This window comes from Opisthocomus hoazin, chromosome 5 (genome assembly GCF_030867145.1).
Source record: "Opisthocomus hoazin isolate bOpiHoa1 chromosome 5, bOpiHoa1.hap1, whole genome shotgun sequence".
NCBI lineage: Eukaryota > Metazoa > Chordata > Aves > Opisthocomiformes > Opisthocomidae > Opisthocomus > Opisthocomus hoazin.
Window position 1 is genome coordinate 66563389 of NC_134418.1, and position 23068 is coordinate 66586456.

Genomic DNA, 23068 nt, shown 5'->3' on the forward strand with positions numbered 1-23068 from the left:
ATTGATAATGCGCAGCTCTGTATCTATCTGTATGTATAAAGCTACTTAATTCTTTTATTTAACCCCAGACGTTGCTGTCTCTTACTATTATTTAGTGCCAGCGGGTGATTAGTACATGATTTTGTTTTGTTTTGAAATGCAGGAGAGAATAAACTAATGCTGATCAGTAGAGTAATCATTTTGAGGAGATGATAAACACTGACATTTTGCTCTAAGCCAAGAGTGCACAATGGTTGAGACTGCATAATCCTCTGGCCTGGGATGACCAAAAGGGTAAGTCAATAGCTGTAGTCTCTGAAGGGCTGGATCCAGATTGGTGATGGGGACTTGTGTCCTGGATTCTGTTCAAGTCCCAAATTAAGCAATGTGGAATGCCTTTTTCTCTGTAGCACCATCTCTTCCCGGCAGCTGAGAACACCAGGCAGTTTGTCTGATCGGCATGAAGTTGTCAACGCGTTACAAATTTACATACAATGCGTACTCTGAAATGCCTTAGTCAGAGAAGTGATGCAATCAAGTAACTTTGTCTAAACCGGGATTGCAGCAGAAGTTAGGAGACGCATTGGTACCTACATGGAAAGAGATGCGTGTACACTACCTGTAAGTTTGTGCTGGTCTTGCCTGACACATCAGCAGTTTTAGATTAAGTGTAAGAACACTGCTAGAAGTGGTAGCAGTTTCTGCTTTTTGCCTAATAGCATTATGGTCAAAGTACGTGCCCAGGGAGCACTACTCTAAGCTTGACTTAGAGCTCTCCTCAGCGTGGCATTCACTGGGTCTCATCCCAGGAAACTGCATTAGCTGTAAAACTAAAAGTTCACACCACAGCCTACTTGGACCCTGGTTCACTTCCATGTCATGTGCTAATTTACTGTGGCTTTTTTGGGTTTTGTGTCTTGCAGCATCTTCCCCTACAAATAAGTGTGCTACAGTAACTGTCCCATCTTTTGTTGCCAGTAATCTCACCAGTCTGCCAGCAGTGGCCAGAATGAGGTGCTTGAGGGATTTGACACCTTATGAGAGAAGAAATACTCATTTTGTCTCAGTGTCTTTCTCCATGAACCAAACAGGATCCAGTACTAATCGTGGGTTTTACTTTTTTTTTTTTTGTAATGCAAATAGTGCAAGATATGCAGCAAAACAAGAAGGAAGGCTATCTTTATAGCTGCACAGAGTTGAATAATGCATTGTCCCAGAACAGACAGAGGACATCTCTGCTTAGACAGTTCATGTTATCACCTGTGACATGCCTGTAAACTGTAATATTTCTGAGAGCCAATACTGAAGAAAACCCAGCATTTTACATGGAAAAAATTAGTACAGCAGTAAGTTGTTGGCAGGCAGAGAATTGACAGGAGACTCAGTTTCAGGACCGTGACTCCTATTAGAGTAGGACCACAGCTCTAGGTGGTTGATGAGAAGATTGCTTCAGCAGCAAAACCAGTTTTGAAACTGCGTTACCCCTGTGCTGTAGTCAGTGAGGACCTGCTTTAACTGTTAACTTTTCACCAACATGGAGGGGGTTTCTGAGGTTTAATCTTAGCTTGGGTTTATTCAGTGCTCTGGTTTACAAATGCATATAATTTATTTAGTTGTTAAATACCAAATACGCAACCCGGAACAGACATGTTAGATAAAAGAATGGTAGTTGTCATCTTTCACAAACTGATGTATATTACTTCTGTATTTTAACTCTGTATTGAAAGAACTGCTCAAAATGTTTTAAAAGTAGTACTTTCATATTGATCTCTAGTATTGTATTTTATTAATTGCACAATGGCATGACTTAATTAGAATTCATTTTAGTAGTTTCTTTTCAGAATTGTTTACATTGCTTGATACTGCCCCATCCTACTAGGGGATTTTATCACTGAACTGATGCAATTCTTTTATTATTGAAGGGTGCCACTTGGCCACTATGCCAGTTTGGATGCCGTGACTGTAGTTGCTGCTGAAGTTCATAGTTCTGTGGTTTAACTTCCCTGTTACACTATACAAACTTACAACTTGGCTATGGGTTATGGCCAGCATAAAGTTGGTGTGTCACAGAGCGGATGCAGTATGATGTGTAGTCGTTCAGCAAAACCTACCAGTGAATCAGGCAAAGAGTTACTTCTTGCAGTGGGGTGATGGTGTGATCATAGTACCTGTGGTATCTGCTAGAATAATACCCCTTACAGGTAGCTATTGCTGCTAGTGAGCGCTAACACCAGGTTTAAGTAACTGTCGCTTGACTGAATCATGCCGTAGGGTTGACTTAGCCCATTTTTTTTCCAAGCTGAAAATTAATTTTAAGTAATGTCTTTTAGCAATATACAAAATACATCTTGCTTGTAAGCATGCACGTGTTAATGTAGTTATTATATACTATGAGTTAGTATAGGATGTATGTGTGTTCTCAGTCATCCAGTTACAGTACAGATGGAATCCAGGGGCTTCTTACTCAATTCATTGCATCTATAAGTTTTGAATTGCTAAAAAGTGAGGGAAGCTTTTGGAGCTGACATGACCTGGGAGAACACAGATCTGCTGCAACTAACAGCATTCGGAAAAATTCATTGCGTGGTGTTGGACCTCAAGGAGGAAACATCCCTCACACTTCTCTTGGATGAAGGCAAAAAGTCTTCCTTCATACCTTCGGTAACTGTTGAAACAGAGTAACAATGAAAGAGATGACTGAAAAATAAGTCACTGATTATAGTGTTCTTTTCATTGACTTTCTGGATTCAGAATGACTTAATTATCGCTAGAAATTCTTTTTATTCTCCTGAATGCCAAGACATGCTAGTATTCTGTGTCAGCATGCCTTTCCTAGGAGGACTTTTGTTTTTCCCCTCTTTTTTTAGTGTGTATGTTTGGTTTTTTAATCTGTTAGAATGTCTTCTCTCCTTTATACAGTTTTGGGTCAACACTTTGCTGCAAGTGGTAAGAGCTGAATGTCCTTTTTATATAGCAAATATGTTGTCTCAACCTTAGAGGCTATTTGGAAGCTGTTCCAGAAAGTACTTTCATACCTCTAATGCTCTCTTTCCAGCTATGCTGGAAACATAAAAAATTCCACCATAAAGATCCTCTGACTTTGGCCCTAAGGTAACAGGAAAATCAGAGTCTGTCCTTCCTTTTGCATATTAAGGGAACCTGAATAATAAGTGTTCTTTATACTGGTAGTGTTTATCTGCTGTCTTCCATGATCGGTCTGCTCTTAGCGACGTGTTTGCCAGGTTTTAACCAGGGGGTGAAATTTCTCTCTTTGCCCACTATATTGTTGTTGGTTTTTGTTTTTTAATGGTTGGGGTCTTTTAAAAGTGGAGCTTGGTTAAACTGAAGTTTAATCAATGTTAGTAGATGCGGTGGTTCAGAGTAGAAAGTTGGGTGTCTACAGTTTACCTCTTCATCCTTCAAAACGGAGGTCGCTGGGGAGTAGGTGCAGGCATGTGCTGATGACTTAGATCAACGAGGGCTGCAGCAAGGGTACCAGTTGTCACTGCAGTGGGATAGACTGAACTTGGTAATCGGTCTTGGTGGATGTTAGGCACATAAGCTGTGTTGAGCCTGCTAGCAAGACACCTGGTGCTGTTGCCTTAAGACAAGACAGATCGTAGGGTCAAAGCACACAGTGATGGCACCAAGAGGGTAGAAGCTTCTTAGTTCTGGCTGTGTTCAATGGCTGATGCTGCTGTGTAACACTGGGCAAATGATGATGCTTCCTGTATGTGTCTCCTTACCTGTGAAATTGGGATAATTACACATGTTAGTTGGTTACCCTACATTAATGTTCAAGGCCAAGAATTGAGAGGGGTTTTGGGTGCTGGTTTTTTTTTCCTGTGTCACACTTTAATATGTTGAATGCTACATACTCCTTGCTACCATCTTTTCTCCCTCCTCTTCCTTTCAAAATCTAAATAACTTGGAATCAACATTTTTTTTTATAGACTTTCCGTTCTTTGTATTCACCAAGGTCGTTCTTTTTTAGTTTCCCTTTATCTGTTTAGTGGTTTAAATATTGTCAAAGACCAGTGTAATGAAGTATAATGTTTACTGATTCGTCGTGGGCTTTTCTAGGTGTCTTCCAGCTACCATACTTGCCAAGTATTGTACACTGTCAGTATTAAAGTTGCTGATCTGTGGTAACAGAGCTTGTCTCTTAATCCTTTTTTAAATAATGAGGTTATGTTTGAAACTTCCCAATGATAAGGAATCTGTTCAAACTCCCATGAACTTTTACTAATGTCACTTAAGAGTTCACTGGTTTCTTTGCTTACTTCCTTCAAAACTTTGTGGATTTATGTTATACAAAGTGTGTTCATCTTCATCTAACCTTTGCTGATAAACCACTTTGGTTGTATGTTCAGCACATTGTTCCCACCAACACCCAAAAATAGTTCATTTCAGGAATGAACTGATTCTATGTATGTATGAAGGACCTGAAGGTCATTGACTTTAATGAGAATGGTGTTCACCACCTTTCATTATCAGGACCTTCTTAGAACAGTGTGGCTTTTGCAAGGGGCTGTATCTCCTTAACTCCTTGTTGTATGTTCATTTTGTGTTTCTGGGACACTTTGTTTGCACAAATTTCCAACTTCCTGTGAGAGGGGAGTGAGCCAGGTAGCCTTTTTAGGAGAACATTAAGGCTTTCTTTGCATTTTCAGGTACTTTGCTTAAGTCACTACTTTTGCTCAAATTCTCTGTAAATAAAATGAAAGCCCTTTGGCCAGGAAGGCAGATACCTAGATCTTATCCACATCACCCTGAAAATTCTGCCCTGCTACTACAGTGACCAGCGTATGCCTCTTACTGTGAGTTGTTTGATCACTGTCTGGATATTACTCTTGTGAGAATGTGAGGAAGAGGAATATTTTGAGTTTGCAAACATGTCTGTAATTTTCTGGTTTACTGCTTTTCTTTTTGCTATGCCTCATAATTTTCTGTTCATTCTGTCTTTTATTATAGTTCTGGGCTGAAGATCTTAACTTTCATATATCCTTCTGTTTCCTGATTATAACTTTTTTGTGTATAATTTATTATAAACGTGAAATTGTCCTTAATAGGTGTGATTATTCCTGTTTCCTGCTTCCCTTCACCTCTGAGGCTTCCAGCACAGTCTGTTCTTCCTGCTTTGGCTGCCTTTTTACAGAGTGCAGGATCCATTTAGATGTCTTCACCTTCATGCTGTGTGTGCGCTGACGTGGCCAAACTAGGCTAGGATTAGTGATTGTGTTTTTTCTTCTGATTTTAGCTGCTTAATCATAGTCCTCTAATTCTTTTGACTTGTTTTTGCCTTAACCATTTCTGTTAGTGTCCTCCATCCCCTTGCTCACTTCTGTTTACTGTTGGTATATGTTGTTACATCTGCACTCCTTTGCCAGGCAGTAAAATTTTGGTTAAGCATTTTGTTCAGTGCTTTTTCTTCAGAAACAACCAGATATGTTATAACTCTTGGATCAGTTTTATTTAATTAATCATTACCATAAAATTCTTGTTTATTGTCACTCATTCTTTGCACTTTCCCTTTGTATTTATAGGGTTTTTTCAATGTTTTTCATATTCTAGGCACAACATAGGCTTTCCCATTGTAGAATGTTCCTCCGAAGGAGACTTTATTATTTCCAAACCACCAGACACAGGGGGACTAATCTCTTTTGGCACTGTAGCTGAACAGTTGCTATATGAATTGGGCAATCCTCAACGCTATCTTTTACCAGATGTCACATGTGACTTTTCCGGAGTTTCCATCACTGAAATTCCAGGTTAGTCCTCTTACATGTTAAGGGATCTGTGTCAGTGAACTGGGCTATCAAACTAAAGCGATTAATTTAATTTCAGTGTTTTCTCTGCGTATTTCTTGTTCATCAGTCCCTTACCATGTGATACTGTATTCAGCTGGTTTTTTTCAAGGACTTTTGCTAGAAATTCCTGTTGAAATTTTAACCATACTCATATTTGTCTTGCTGGCTGACTAATTAAAATCTCTGATCACTGCTCCTTTTGCTTTACTTTTTAATGCATGCTGTGCACCTACCAAGTCTTTAAACTATTTATTCTGTGTAAGCAACATTGAGACGGCTTCACTATGATTTAGGTATTTTTTTTTTAACTGCAGCTCAGTTTTTTTGCTTACAGTGTATGTTTTGTACATGTTTTCTCATGGCATTTGAATTGGTAGTAACAGTGGAATGCTGTGTCTTTCAAAGCACTACTTGGTAAAGGTCTTTTTCTTAGACATTTAGGTGGATCATCTGAAGTGGTAGAAGCATGCTTAGGTACTGGATTTCCACCAGAGAATCTCTGTTCAAAAAGTTTCACTTGCTATCCTAGAAACTCTCAACAGCCAGTAGACTAAACATGGATATAATGTATGTTCTGGATTTAGCTTTGAAAGCAAAACAAATAAAAAACCGAGGCTTAACAGATTGGAAGATCTGTAGGTTGGATAAGACAGCTTGATAAAAATGTTTCAATACAGTCATTTGAAGTTAGTTTTTTTTACTGCATCTGTATTATGTAGCCTTTTTCATTCTGATGGAACTTATCTGTGATAGTATGCCGAGTGTCTTTATAAAACTTAGAACAATTGAAATATCAAAATTTACTGCGATAAAACACTGTAGCATCAAGAATATTTTGCTTCAGTAATAAAAGTACTGTAAAATTGTATAGTGAACCTTCTGCTCATGCAACATAACCAACTGGCGGTCTGATAAGGCCAGCTTGCTGCTCTTAGCCACTAGTCTTTTTTTTAAAAAAAAGAAGCCCTAACCTTCCTATGAACTTTTAGCTTGCAAATGACCCGATATGACATGTTTGAACTTAAAATGAACTTTCACATGAACTTTCAGTTAGCCCTCTTAGAAATATAACAGATGGAAAATGGGCAGATTTCTGAAATATTTTTAGTTTGAAGTGCTTTGACACGTACACTAGTAAAAACAGGCAAGCTATCTATTTTTGCTGTTATACATTGCCGATTTTATCGTCCTGCTGGTTTACTTGCCGCGTTTGAACTGAGAGGTGCTTCTGTTTTCTTTTTGACAATAGATGCTATGCATTGTGGTTTGTGTGGTGTTTTCTTTGTATTGCTCCTTTACCTGGGACACGAAACTCTTCCAGATCTTCACCCTGACTGTAGGGGTATTGCTCTGTATTGAAAGAGTTAAATTAAACTTACATTGATCTTGCAGAAAGTGTGATGATGTTATCTGAGTGACGTGTAAAATTTCTGCTAGTCACATTCACTTTTTCAGATAACGTTCTGATTTCATTTCTTCAGAGTGTTCGTGTAAAGCTTTGAACTGCTTCCTAAATACTTGCAAGCACAGGTTAGGTACAGGTGAGCTATGGTATAATTCTGTCTGTCTGACATGAGGTGCTGATGCTGCACTACAAATTTTCAAGGAGTTGCACCTAGTGATATTTTTCCAATTCAAGTTTGAACCTGATGCCATGCTAGCAATGTTCTCCAGTTGCTTTTTTAGCATTAATATTCCTAATACTGAGTTGCCCTGGAACATACATTCAGACTGTTCTGTTTCTGTTATTGACGAGAAGGCTGAAGTTAAGTTATCCCTTCACTTACTATCAGCAAATAAGCTGTCACTGGTTTCTCATCTTTCTTGGTTTGTTTCTTTGCCAAGTGAAAAGTCCACTCCAGCCAACTGCAGTAAATTGTATGTGCTCTCTCTGTGTGTGTGCAGTAACTGGCTGTTAAGTGGAACATAACTATTAGGTCTGAAGTCCTAAGGCTGCTTTCTGTGTTAAGTATTTTTTAAGTACATGAATAAACATTTCAAGCATTCTATTAAAAGGCTTATTGAAGTCATAAATTTAGTCACCAATTTGCTGTTTGTGTTTCTAAGGCAGGGAGGACTTTTTTGTGAAAGTTGCTCTCTTCTGTGGTAGTATGGCTGTCAGTGATTTGCTTTTTAATTAAGTGCACTTCATTAATATGTATCACGAAAGAATGTCTTTGAAGTTATATTGAAGAAGCTTAAACATTGATTTTTTAACCACTACAGGTTTTGATGGTGGGGCAGTGAAAGTTCATGGAGCAAAAGGATCACCTCCTTCAACGTTTTATAAGGTACTGTCTCTCTCTGTGGAGTGTAAGGTATTTTTGATTTACAAAATTTTGTGTTTTGGAGAAAATACTAAATGTTTTCTCCCACAAGCTGTTACCACTTTAAAATCCTCATCCTCCCTGACCTGAGAGTAAACGAAATAAGGTTTGCCTTTTCTTTCTTTTTGCTTATTTGATACATAAAAACATGTTAACTTGTATAACAGGCTTATCCACAAACCTCCAGAGAAGGTTAGGATGGTTCTTTTATAGTAAGAACAATAATTTTTAGAACATTTTTGCCCACAAACACCTTTATACTTGATTTTTATACTGGCATGTTAATTTTGTTCTATTTCAGTGTGAAATTTGGCTGTGACTGAGTCAGTCTCCTGAAATATTCTTTTGAAAGAAACCTACACTTATAGTAAAAAGTGTATAGTCTACTAGTGGTCTCCATTCCCTGCTGAGGTAATACAATTCTGGTGAAGTACCAGTAGGGCTGGGTTCTGTTCTTGTTTAAACTAGTGGCAAAACTGATTCTTACAGAAGTAAGGTCGAGATCAGAAGTTAACTGCTTAGCACAGCCTTATCAAAAGCGAGTTAACCGAAGCAGGGAACTGTGGTAATATTTCTGTTTAAGTAACATAATGTGTGTCTGAGCATAATTTTTCTTTGAGACTTTTGACGGCATTTTTAAAATATTTCTGACACTTTTGAAACCAGTTTTGCATAACGTAGAGTTACAGTTCTGAAACGACACAGTATTTCAAAGTTTAATAATAATATCACCAAAGCAGGTTTGGTTTTGGGGGTTTGTAAAGTCAAAATAGAAGAGCTCTCTGTAAAGGCTCTGTAGTTGAAGCATACTGACAAAGCACTTTTGAGTCGAAATTTTAGCATATTTAGAATCTGTGTACCACAGGTCCCTTTTCTCACATGCTTAGTAAGTTTTCACTTCTGTCAGCCTTCTAGTAATCACATTTGTATCAGCTCTACAAAAAAGGGGTTTGATATTTTAAAAGTATTATGGGAGTGTAACGTGAACATAAATTTTTCTAAACTTTCACCTGATATAATGAAGCATTGATTTTTATTTTTTTTTTCTGATAGGCAGCCTACAATTTCAGTGCAATATTGTCTTGTCAGCTTTTTGCATTTCCTCGGAATTTTAATTATTAGTTCAAGAGTTGTAGTTGCGTAATGCTGGAACAACAGATTTCTCTGAGTGATGCATGTCTGCATTATCTGTATCTGGAAATAACTGTGTCTTTTTAATCTGAAATTATGTTTTTGTTGTGTTCGAAACAACAACAAAGAAGTCTTAAAACGTAAATTATAAGCACATTTTTAAAAGATGTTTAGTTTTAAAAATGAGGCTTATGGTGTCTTTGTATAACTGATGGAGAAGCCAGTTTGGAAGTCCTAAAAATTACCTAGCATGAAGAGTATACTTTTGTACAAAACATCAAATTCCATCAATCAAATGATAGCTATGCTGATGCTCTTATTCTTCCTGTAGTAAATAGTGGCATTTGATATGGGCAGATGCAGAAGGCAGTGAGTGTATGAAGCAGGAAATACTTTTTCTTCCTTGGTCCAAGTGTGTGATCTGAAGCAGAGTGTGTTTTGCTGCTTCTCAGCAACTGTTCTGTTCAGCAGCCTTGCCCTCCTGCAGTTTTGTTCTTGACTTTAAGTTTCCATGCTTCTGTATATCTAAAGGAAATAACTGAGATTTGAGATTTTCCAGTTGTTTATTCCATTTCATGGTTTATCAAAACAGAACGAGAGTTTGTTTTTTACATAGTAGTAAAATAAAAATAATTTATTTCTCATTTATTTTGTATTATGTCTTAAATAGGGCATTTGAAATGATCTGTTTAGTAATATTTTTTAATATATTTTGTATATTAAACAGATATTCTGAAAGATGCAAGTTAGACTTCCTGTGAAATATTTCCATTTTTTGAAACTGTTTAATTGGCTGTCAGTGATAAACGGACGCCTTTTGCTTTGCACACCTGTTTTGGAAGTAATTTTTAGGAAATGAACAATATGTTCAACTTTACTAAGAAGTGACCGAATAGGTGTTACAACAAACTAGAAATATTTTAAGTGTGTGTTACATCTTTCAGTAACTTCACAGCAAGTGTAGAAGAAAATAATTGATGCATTAAAGGTGAAGTGTAGTAAGTAAAACAATGATAAGAGAAAGTGAGATACAAGGTAATTTTGGGGAAGAATAATGAGAAATACATTACTGTGAAGTAGCTTCTCCAAAGAAATAGCAGAAACACCGTTTTTAGGGACATTTAAAATTAGACTGGGTAAAGTGTTTGAAAATTGACTGTGGGAGAAACTTTTCTGGTTGTAGAGAGTTATGATGAGTGTCTTACCAGGTTCTTAATTTTCTGTTTTTGTTTTTCTGTTAAGTTAACAAGTGTTGAAAATGCTTATGACACTTAGTTCAGATGGACCTATTAAAGCTTATCTACCATTTATGGCCATGCATTATAGTCATTGCTTTCACTGTATTAGAGCTCTTTTAAGCAGCTGTAGAACTGGAAGTCTAGTAAAATGCTTATTAATTAAATGTTTGCAATGTATAGTATGTTCTTTTGTGTATGCATGTGTTTGTGTGCTGTTTTCCCACATTTAATACTTCTGGGAAACATCTGTCTGATCTATTTCATCGTGATACATTACACATCTTTTCAACATCAGAATGTGTCCTATGTATCAAAGTAGGTAAGTACAGGAGAATTTAAGGATGACTGTGAGAAATGATTCAGAATTTCAGAATTTTGCAGATTTTAATCTTCCTCCAGCATTCCAATAGAATTTTGAATTTTAAATAATGGAGTCAATTTTTGTGATGATGATGGTTTCATGCTATTGTGCCTCTGCTTAATGTACGGATAATGATTATCAGAGAGCATTTATAAAATATTGATACTGAATCCCACGTAATTTCATAATCCCTTTATCATTAGGTAAACGCCACTTACCTTGATGGCTTCAGAGCTACTGCTGTCTGTCCAGTGGGAGGTCCAAAGGCAATACAAAAAGGAAAACGCATTGCGGAAAGTATTCTGCAAAGGTTAGTATTTGGGTCTTTGGAAGGGGTTTTGGCTCTTTATTTTCAGAGATGAAAAGTAAAACTGTGACATGTGATGGCAACCATATTAACCTTGTAAGAACCCTGGAAGATTATAATATTCTAATTGTGAGGACATTTCAATACAGAAGTAGCCTGCTTAGGAGACCTGTTTTTAACATATAACTACACTTCAGCTACGTTTGACAGAGTGAGAAAGATCTCAAATACTGTTGAAAATAGATGGCTGAATAGCAGGAAGAAACTCAAAATTAATGAGGGTAAAGCTGTGATTCAGCTTAAAATTTATTAGGTGCCAGAGAGGAACCCATGTGAAACTAATTTTCATTTATTTTCACAGAACTTCTTTTTATCAAAAATCTTAGTGCTATTAAATGTAGGCAGTTTACCAAGTTTGCATTTTGAAGAAAACTTAGTACCTTGTAAAATGTGACGATTGTTTGCTGGACAGTTTTACAATTTTGAGACAGCCTGCAGCCTGATAAACCTTTAGTCATATTGTCACAGAATCACACAGAATGGTAGGGGTTGGAAGGGACCTCTGTGGATCATCTAATCCATCCCCCCTGCCAGAGCAGGGTCACCTACAGCAGGCTGCACAGGACCTTGTCCAGGCGGGTCTTGAATATCTCCGGAGAAGGAGACTCCACAACCTCTCTGGGCAGCCTGTGCCAGTGCGCCATCACCCTCAAAGTGAAGAAGTTCTTCCTCATGTTCAGCTGGAATTTCCTCTGCTTCAGTTTGTGCCCATTGCCCCTTGTCCTGTTGCTGGGCACCACTGAAAAGCCGATGAGAGTGGACTGATACAGAATGTAAGATTTTCTTCAGAGTGGTGCGAATGCTAAAAGTGTATGTGTCTAAGAGCTGCTGAGAAAATCGATGAAGGAAAAAAACCTGCAAGAGTTGTTAAATACAAAGACCTGGGGACTCGGAAGTCTCCAAAAAGCAATCGTTCTGGAAGCTAGGCGATCATTTTGGGAAAAAACAGAATGATATGTTTCCCCTTTCATGTTTGCTCTTGGACATTATTTCAGAACAGACTACATGAATCTTTTGTCTGATTGAAACAACTTGTGGTGCTGCTGCCTCTGTGACCACTAGAAGATTAATTCAGCCTGCTTTCTGTGCCTGTTATGAGTAGTGCTCAGAAGGCGGCTGATGGGAGTTAGCCAGCCTTTGGCTAACTGGCTTGCCAGGTGGCCTCTAGCCCATGAGGCATGCCTGGAGCAGCTGTGGCTTGTTCTGTATGTTAAAAATCACAAAATACAGTACTGCTCATGAACATATTCTCCATCCCAAACACAGTCTTAAACAGCTTAATGTGTGGAATTGTTTATTCAACGTTTTTGAAAGATTTGTCTGTGTCAGCCCAGGTATAGAATAAGAGTTAAGCTATTCTGATCACTGTCAGAGTGCTCCACCAGCAGCTGCATCTCTTTAGGAAGCTCTGACTTCAGTCTTTTCACCAATTCCTGTTGCAAGAGAACGTCGTAAGGACATGATCTTTCAAGTAGCCAGCTTCCAATCCATTCTAGATTCAATTCTGCCTACTAGTGTAATGGCAGCAAGTACAGAATAAGGTGGACAAATTTAAGGTCCTTCAATTGTACAGGTCAAATTAGTTGGCAGCCGAAGCCATTAAGCAGCTTTGGCAGCTTGTAATATGACTTCTTTCACTTCTTTTTTAGATGCTTTTTCTTTATTTGTTTGTTCATTTTGGAAAGCAGGAGAGATTTTGGCAGTATGTGTGTGAAGAAGTCTTTGGAGTAGTCCTTGGTATCCTTTTATTTTTGATGGTTCTCTGTTGTAGTACCAAGACACGTGAAAAGTGCTAGAAATTACCCACAAAATGTAATTTGAACTCTAGTATATCTAACTCTAATGTTTGTAGATAAATAACTCAAAAGAACTTATTACAGACACAGCTTGCAAATTTAGATACCTTAAATCAAGTATCTGTCCTTTTGTGGTCATAAAAATAAAGACGACCTCATTGTGGTATGTGGACCACCTTGATCTTCTTACAACAATGAGAAAATTAAATTTTGTATTTAAGTGCTCTACACGGCTTAATTTTTTCAGGTACCATGCTAATGTTTGCAATAATGATGATATATTAACAGTGTCTTCAAAATGTTCCACTGATGCAAAATATTTTTCTTACCCTAACATAATTCCAGTGTTTCAACTGATAAAATCTTTTATACAGCTAGAAGGGTGCCAGACCAAGATTATTAGGAAACCACTTTAGATGCTTCAAAATTTAACTTATTTTTCCAATCTGCAAGATGTTAATTCGCTGGACTGGTTTTAATGGTTGGATTCTTTTTTTACTGTGATTTTTTTGGATTTTGGACTTCATATGATTATTTTTTTAAAACTATGGCAGTCATTTTCAGTTTCAGTGTTTGAGAGTCAGACTGTTTTCAAAGAGTTGTTGCAAACAATCTATTTAATCCAAATTTAATATTTGTCAAAACCCAGTATTAATTCCTGGCTCTCTTAAAGCACTGTGTGTTTTCACGGTGTATAAAAATGAGGTAATATTCATCCCCATTATCAGTCATGGTTGGCCAAACTTGGCACTCTTGACACAGTGTGCTTTTGGTGGAAATGTTCTTTTAGAAAGTGTTTGAGGGATTTCAGTGCCAGACTGGAAGGACACGAGTAATGAAGAAACATTCTCTTTGAAAACTTTTTGACATCTGAGTCATATGTTCATTAATCCAAAATAAATACCTTTAAGGTTTGAATAAAAGTTCCTTCTTCAGTTCTATTTTTCTTCATTGGTGCCTGTGATTGTAATGAGGCATGTATTTCATGTATTTATTGGTAGTTCGTAATGCGTTATAGCAGAAACAGGGTTAAGAACGGAGTTACCAGTATGAAAGGCCGGAAGATTGCATGTACTGTAATTATGTTTCAAGCTGTCTTTGTTTTAAAGATAAAAGTAAGAGCTGAAATCCATTTATATGTCTTTGCCTGTCATCTTGCAAATAACTTAAATAAACAAAGGCTCAATTTGAAATCTAGGGATAAATTCAGAAGCATAACTTCCTTGTCAGTAGTCACTTGATTTGTAGTATTCAGATACATTTGCTTAGTGTAAAGTATTCACAGTCCAGTTTACATGACAGAGCTAAGCCCTGTGGACCACACAGGGCTACTTCAGATAATATTTTTTGAGGCAGTTTACTAATAAAAAAAATCATTTGTTGCAGGACTCGTCTTATTTTCAGTCAGCTTGGGTATGAAGATTACAGTGCAGTTAACATACAGGTTTTAGGGTCTGAAGATACATATGGACCTCATGCTAGAAGGAGTATAGATGGTGTAAGTATTCAGTGGAGTGTTCTTAAACTTTTACTGACCTCTTGTAATCTTTCCATATTGTTATCTTTTCCACAACTTTAAAGGAAGTTAGTATCATCTTGGGAATTTCACCCCATCATCTTGCAAAGAATTCATTTTCAGTACTTAGTGTACAAAATTAACATTGACAAGGCCTTTGCAGTATTGGGTCTTCCAGAAGCACTGATATGAAATCTTACAAAAATGTTGTTGTAGTCTGTTCTGATGTTGATATGAAGAAATATCTTCTTATAAAAGTTCTCATGATGTAGATATATTGCATTAGATAAAAGTCTAAAAGACTACATTGTAAAGGTTACAGTTAGAAAATGGCAGAATTATTGTTGCCTGTGCAACTTTAAAACTGTCTGTGAGTACTATTTGTGAAACAAATCTTCAAGTATATAATCCTACATTGTGATTTGGGACTTGTTAAATTCATTGTAAGCACATGAAAGATGGCCATAGTCACTGCCGCTGTGATACCCATAGTCTGTTTTTCTAATGTAGAATATGGAAGTCCTTTTTTAAAGGAAAGAGACTATAAATCTTGTCCTCAGTTACGTGCACTTTAAATATTTAGACAGTTTAGTTTGTTCCGAAACAGTAGTATCTAATTCTTCTTTGTCAATGGCAGTCTTGCAGAACTCTTAAGGTATGCGTGGCAAAACTCAGCTCTCTGAGTTTGATCGTAGGAGTGCCAACACTTACAATACCCCACAATTTGTATGTACAGGAAACAAGAATGTGATGTGGAGAAAGACTATAAACTTACTATAGAAATTAAGTGTTCTATTGGGCAAGTTATATCTGTGGCTGTTCATTTTAGTGCTTGAACTTCAATTTCATTCTGCACAACAGCAAAAGCTGCTTCCAGATGAACGAGCTTTATAACGTGGTCTCTTCCCATTTAGGAACATAAACTCTGCAATGTAAAGTGTGTTACTGACATTGCAGAATCAAAATTTTGAAACATAGGAACAGATGTTCCAGATGTTGAATTTGTCAGTGTTCTGTTCATACCAACTCTTTATGATTACACACTGTAATACATTCTTTAATGAAATCATTACATAGAAAGTTTTCTGTCTCGTTGTGTAGAGTGAATAGTGATTTGAAAAAGAGCAGTTTCTCCTTCCTTATTGTTCAGTTTGCCTTGCTTATGGTACTTTAAATAACTTTCCCAAATAAAATTGAGTATTTGTATTTCAGCTGGAAAGCAGCTATAGTAGCTTGGAGGAAGGGTTGAGGAGTGGGGTTTGCTTTACCATTTGAAATACAAAGTCATAGAATCCTAAGGAAAATATCTGCCCTTTGGGGCTTCTGGTAGGAATAATGTAGTCTCTTAAACGCTCTTTCCTATCACATCTTTCTGTACGAAATTAGACATGGTTATTTGAGTTGCAAGTAACTGCTCAAAACCAGAGCCATGTTATGTTAGGCAGTATATTAACACACAAGGAAAATAGTTCCTGCTTTCTCGATTCTACCATCTGCATTTAAAGAGGAGAAGCAAATACATATATGAATACCAGGACAGAAGTTGAACAATATTTGGAGCTCATGGTAGATGTCTGGTGTGGTTGGACTAATTCTCACCCAGGTCTGTTGAACTAGGTGCGAAGGTTTGCCTTTGCAACTGTGAAATCACTGTATACCTCAGGCTTATGTGGGCCTGTACTCTGTAGTCTGAGCTGCTGTGTGGAGCATTACTGTCCTGGCGGCACAAAGTATCCTTGAGAAACCAAGAAGTGCTTGCCTCCTTTCCTTTCTCGCTCTTCCCTGCTTGTTCACGTGGTGATTGCTTGCCACTCTGATAGCTTGCTTTGTCAGCAGCAGCCCAGCATGAGCCAGGAAGGAACCTGAATCAGCACTGAGTAACCTCAGTGGCGTTTAGTTTTTAGTATCTCCTGCTCTGTGGTTTTCTGTTGGGGAGGAAGAAGGGGCTGTGACAGTGTCACGTCATCAATGGTTTAGAAATACTGGCTGTGTTTCATGTGGAAGGCTATCTATTAATAGTATATCAGATACTAGTTGGCTGTATAAAAAATGCATGTGCTATGTCTGTTATTTCTACTAACCCTTTGTTAACCAATTTGCGACACATTAAGATGATGAAATATAACTGTTTTGCTATTTTTTGTTTTAATTATGATGTTGTAAGATAAATTACTTTAAAATAGTTATATATCCAGTTTCAATACTGGATTCACCCACTTGGAACAGGATTTAGTTTATTATTTTCATAGACCATTGTATCTTGCATCTGTGGGCAAGGAAGTAAACCTAGAACTGAAATAGAATATTGAAGACATGCTACAGTTTAGAACCAGGAAGCAGATGTGAATGCGTAACAGAAGTTTTCTGCAAGAGTGTTTCCTATTAATTATTATTTGTAGTAATTTAGTGAATCTCTTGGTAGCTTTGGGAACACTGAATGTTAAAAAAAAAAAAAAAAAGAAGCATTTGTTAAGTTTATGGCATGGGTGCATATTTTCTGTGTACCAACAATTTTTTACTATAATGTAGTAAAAACTTTTTTAAATTGGAAAACTGATTGCTTTCTGATTTATATTATCTTGATCTGGACATCTGTTTTTGTATTCATCGAAGGAAATTTCTATCCTTTCAGTGATACATGATCTGCTGGAATAATATAACATCTTCTACCTTGGTGCTGCTAAACTTTTATTCTAGCGTTTGCCTACACGAGTATTGACATAAACTAACAAAAATGTGAATCAAGTTTGCAGGATTTCCTGCGTGATAGTATTGTGGCAGGTATTTTCCAGACTGGGAGCTTGGAGTCTGAGAAATGAACTGTGTGTTTCCCTGTATGTCGTCTTTCAACTTTATGAATATTTAGGACTTAAGTTTAAACATACTGAAAGAAGGAGGCCCTTCATTATTGGGTTGTAGGTGAGCAGCAGCTGTAAAGTCAGGAAGTTTTGCTCCTTTTGTATGAGCTGGCATAAGTGAGCTTGTTCGTACTGGAGTTTTGTCATGTATTTGAGTTGGAATAGAGGATTTAGTAGTCTGTTAACATAATGGTCTCTTTGGGATACTCTTACAGTAACCAGAATGCTTGGTGCAGCAAATTACAACATTTATGATAAACACCATTTCAGCAGCTGCTGCTAGAAAATACATCCGTGTTCCTACATTGCTGAAGTTACTTAAATTCCAGAAATTGACTTGAGATTTTCGAATGTTGATATGTTCAATAATGTTGCTTTTGGGAAAAATGTACTGTATACACACAGGAAAATGATACTGGCATACAAGACATCAGCATTTCAAAAGCTAATATTCAGTGTGCTGGTTTATGTAATGTTTTTAAAACATGCAGCTTTACAGAAATGTGGGCAATTAAAATAAATAGCACTAGACTTAGGAGATGTGTTAAAAGACAATGTAGGAGTTCAGATCCAGCACGTAGTTTTTCAGATTATTTTGAAGAGGAAAAAAAAATTTTTTTGAAGTTCAAAATGTTTGATCAAGTCTTAAATTTGAGGAGGGGAAAAGACTTGTTTGGTTATGGTACTGTTAAATTTACTGGAATTGTAATGTGTAAATTTTAATTTTTCTTAGGTGTAATAGTCTTAGCATTTTTCACTGCCAGCTTTGTAAATTGACAGTTGCTTCAAGTAATTTTAGAATTGTTTAAACGATTTCTAGTTCTTGAAGTCAGAGACACCCATTCAGCTTTGGGTAGTGAATAAACATAAAAACATACAGCAAGAAGGATGAGACATGGTTTTGTTTGACCACAACTTTTAAGTCATTTCATCTAACAGTTGCCTGCATGTAAGAACAATTTTAGGGTGTTTACCTTTTCTTTCCTGTTCCTATCTATTAGAGGAAAGATGCTGTTAGCATGAAGAAAGGTTCCTCTGTCTTTTCAGTGTTAAGTGATGAGAAGTTTGGTGCTGTGTAGGATGATGCTGTTCCTTAGCCTGGAGGAGGGAGGACTCCTTCAAGGAGTTGTGGCTCCATTCTTTTCATCTGACCAGAAAAGGATGTCCCCTCTGCTCTGCCCCTCAGCCCCTGCGTTTTGAGGTTGGGACTGTTGAATTGTAGCAGCATCTGTATCCTTCAATGGTTTCTGTATTTTAGAAAGAAATAGGCTTTTTGCTATAATGCATTAAAAGTGTTACACTAGGAGGAAAAATGTTATTTTAAAATATTCTTCTGTTTTTATGCACAAATGGGAAGCTATTAAATAATTCAGAAATTATATGTAAGGAAAAAAGTTGGAATAAACTAAAAATGGGCGATTTAGTCTTGTATATTCATTTCCTGCTGTAGCAAACATCTGGCATAGATTCAGAGGGGCTTAGATCTTCCGAAAGTCCAGTTGATCCTTTCTTCCAGGAAAATGTCGTCTTCAGTATCCTAAGTAGCTATATGTTCATTTTTCTTTGCTTTTCTGCATTTTCAGTAGAACAGCTACCAAGTCTACAAGAGTTCTTTAGACAGGGCATTTTTGGAATTATAAAGTCTTCTGAGCTCTGTAAAATAACAAAAAAACCCCAGACTTTGGTATGTTTTTCGTGCTTTCATGAAGTGTGTCCTTTCCTGTTGACATAAAAATGACATAAACACTGGAAGAAATCCCCTAGTATTTATAGTCAAACTCCTCCTTTTTTGAATTATACATTGATTTGAATAAGCCAAGAATTTCATGTAAGGTTAGCAAAGAACCTTTAGAAACTTTGTGCTCAAAAAAAGAACCAAACCAAACTGACTTCCAGAGAGAAATACCTAGCTGCAGAACTCCATACTTGGAGTAGTGCTGTGTGGGAAACTCCTGACTAGTGGTTTTTGAGACCTTGTGCTGTTCCATTTTATACATATGATGGAAATGGTTGTGCTTTGGGACAAGCAAGAGACACTTGGGGACAGACTTGTATTTTTGAGCAGGTTTCACATTTTTAGAGATTCAAAGGCAGACTTTGCCCTAATGTTCACTCTAAGGCTTTTGTCTGTGTATAGATTCCAGTGGTAGATCTTCCAGTGGCAGATCTTCCAGTGGCAGAAAAGAGATTTTTAGAGAAGTAAAAAGTGAGAGTGCTTGCCTGCAAAGGTGCATCTGTTAGTTGACTGTAGAGTAGGAAGCAGAGTACTAGCTGGGTTTACCTTTAGAGGAGTGCCTGCTCTCTGGAAATGTGGTGGCTGTTGCAAGTTCCGTTCTCCCATTTAACTCCCAAGGATTACGTCTGAATTCTTTTCCATGAGCAAATCTGCTTGCTACTTGATGCTAAGAGAAGTAAACCTGGCTTTCTAACTTGACCTCAGTGTATTTTCAGTGCACTTAAAATAAGAGGAAAGTTTGTTTGCTGGTTCCACTGAGAGTGAAGCCAAGTATTTAGTTTCTTATAAAGTACTCTTAATTATAGTAATTGATGCTTTGAGAATGCTGGAGATGCAGCACACTGTCCTAGCAGTCTGAAATAACCAAGAGTCAATTTCATGGTAGCAAAATAAAAAAGATGATGAAATGTTAACAGAAAATTATAGTGATGCTGGATGAAAAGTCACTGAATGAAAATTGTAGTTTGTAGCAGTGAGCACGAAACATTTCCATTAGATTTAACTTGAATGCTGAGATACTGTTATTTTCCAATTTGGTAAATTTAACTGATCTTCTGCATCTAAGCTAATGTAATTTCTACTTTTTTGAAGCAGGGTCCTCGGGAAGCTGTTATTTGGCTTGCTGTACACCATAAGCAAAAAGAAGCTGTAGAAATCTTTTCCAGAGAGATTGCACCAGCTGGAACTGGCATGGGTAAATATTCACATTACCCTCTAAGAATTTTAAAGTTACTTTTTTTTTTTTTTCCTCCTGAGCATTACTAACATGCAAAGACTTAGTTGTGTTCAGTTTCATTGCGCTGTGCATAGTGAAATCATAATTTTTTTTAAAGGTATGTATGTTTGGTGTAGAAATGGCATGTGCAGACATAAACAAAATGGTAAAGTGAAAATTCTGGAAGTCCACCTTTTTGTCCTTTGAGACTCGCTATCCTTCTTTTGCTGCTACTGTCCCTTCCTACCTTTTTTATTTTTCCTTGTTTGTCTTTTGTTTTCCTACCCATGGTTACTCTGATGTGCAACAGTGTCTTACTGTTCTACCATGTTATTAAAACTCAGTAATGCTATTAAACTTCACTGGCAGTAAACATTAAGAATGTTATTCAGCTAGCAAAAAATTATCACAGTGTCTGGCTGTGACGTTGCAGTATATGAGGAGCTGTATAGTTTAAGGAAATTGAAGGTTCTCTTCAGGGCTTAGTTATCTGATGTTACTGCAAAGGATTTTTGTAGATACTACTGCTAACCTGTTTAATGTGTAGCTGCTTGTGTAGGTAATTACAGCTTTCAGATGCAATTCAAAACTTTTTAATACGATACTGCAGTGAGAATGCTAATGACCTGCATCTAATTCTTTATTCACAGTGCATATTAATTAATCAGCTTAAATTCTGACCCTGTACTACTAAATCTAGCTTCAAATTAATGTGTCTTTAATATTTAATTTTGTATGAATTTGTGATGTACTGCAACTATTGCAAGATTTATTTTTAATTGACTTATGAAGTAAAGTCAAAATACTGGAATTTAATTATGTCCATCTTCGTTTTGAGTGTATATCTGAAGTATTTGCGTATGGGTCACCTAGTGTGAAATGATCTGTGCTGCTATTGTTTACCAAATGTTTGTTCCAAAAAGACTTTACATTTCTTGTCTGTAAATGTTGTTGGATTCTCTTCACTTTCTAGGAGGACTTACTGTTGGATTGCTTTGAACAAACTCTTCTTACTTCGGTCTGAAAAGGGAGAAACTACTTCAATTATGAATACTTAACTATGTAAACATAACTGAAAGTAAAGATCTGTACTCATTTTTTATTTTATATATGCATAGACAACCCCCTAGCAAATATCTTTGTGAACAAAGGAAAGCTGGGCAGATTTTAAAACAATTACTTATTTGTAAGATCTGAAGCTAATAGATGTGTACTTGTCTCTCTAAATGCTTAATCTGTGCCGCCTCTTTTATAAAGCATCTGCTGTGTATATAAAGCTTGTTTGAAGTCTGAAAGTGCTAGGTTCATTAAGGTTTCAGTTTTTTCCGTTCACCACTGTTCTTCACAGAATGAAAAAAGCCAACAATCTGCGCTAGGTGGGTTGGGTGGAGTATGTACAGTATTGAAACTGAGTTACCATGATGTGTGCACCTCTGTGTCATGAGGTGGGTGGCAAGCTTTCAGCTCATGTTGTCAGGGCTCTTCGCGCTGAAGCAGGTGCGTTCCTGTGTGGAGTCAGGTTAGGCAGTCTGCGTGGACGATGGTGGGGGTGCTGGCTCTGTTTCCTAAAGGAACAGCTTAAACTTTTTAGAATATCCTGTAGCATTTACTCTCTAAAAAAATAATAAAATAAATAACTGTTTCAATTCATGGAACTGCTGCTAATGAGCAGCAACGGGAAACAGCGTACTTCTGGAATCCTCTGGGGGATCCGGTGATAAATAGCACTTCTGCTTGCCAGGTACAAGACTGCAACAAGGTTTTTGGCCTCTGTGATGTAAATTACTAGTGTCAGAGGGTATCAGAGCTCTTTACTGACGTGCTTCTGAGTGCTTGAACAACCACATAAATAGTCATTTTTTTTAATTTGTTGAAGATATATTGAGACTGCTTCATATTGTCACTTCTTTCAGTTGCTGTTGTGTGGTAGATTTCCGTATTACCTGCACAGCTAAACTCTCTGTGTGTAGAGAAGGGTTAGATTTTTGGGATCTAAATGCTTAATAGGCTGCTTGTTGATGTGTAATGCTTTTAAGGCAGTGGTTATGAAGAGTCTTTTTTCTTTTCCTATTTTCTTCAGTGAGACTTAACAAAAAAAAAAAAAAAGCAGTACTGCCAAACAATCATTGGCGGTGTACTAATAACGGAATCACCTTAATGATGCTTAGTTTTTGACAGTGGTGTAGGGTGCCAGAACTTGCTGTGAAGAGCAGAAGGAGGAATGCCCACTGCTTAATTGTCTTAAAACAGAGCTCCATCGGCAAGACAAATTAAAACTCTTGTCGGGTAGATGTAGAAGTGATCTTGGGAACAGAAGCCAGAACCAAGATGACTGTTGTTGTCCTAGGTGAATTCCTAATAACAGCACCTCTGATGTTCATTTCCCACCTCCTTCTCCCTCAGCCTTTTCCTTCCCCCTCTGTTTCACTGGGCCATTTTTGCAAATGATTACTGTTCTCCAAAGTGTAACAGCTTCAGCGAGAAGCAGAGCATGCCCCATGGGAGTTTGGTCACTCTTATGGAAGGGCTGGAGTGTCCACATGCAGAGGAGAACCCAGAACTTGAACCTCCCATACCCTGAGCAAGTGCTCTGAGCAGTGAGCACCTGAGGCCCCATTTTGTACAGTGCTGCACCACTTTTTCTCACTGGGCGTTGAGCAAAAATAGCTGTGGCTGTTGTCTCTTACATGAATGGAGCATGCCTGTCGGATGTGGTTTTGCACAGCCCACATGG

At 37.3% G+C, this 23068-nt stretch overlaps 1 protein-coding gene across 1 annotated transcript in view; it reads left to right on the plus strand.

Annotated features, from left to right (window-relative positions):
- The window catches only part of LOC142361510 (uncharacterized), a 61005-nt gene that overhangs the window by 12276 nt on the left and 25661 nt on the right, over positions 1 to 23068 (plus strand). The window contains exons 9-13 of the mRNA XM_075422109.1: positions 5554 to 5750; positions 8016 to 8080; positions 11050 to 11156; positions 14396 to 14507; positions 20214 to 20313. Of these exons, the coding sequence (XP_075278224.1) occupies positions 5554 to 5750; positions 8016 to 8080; positions 11050 to 11156; positions 14396 to 14507; positions 20214 to 20313 (581 nt within the window). The remainder of the gene's footprint in view (positions 1 to 5553; positions 5751 to 8015; positions 8081 to 11049; positions 11157 to 14395; positions 14508 to 20213; positions 20314 to 23068) is intronic.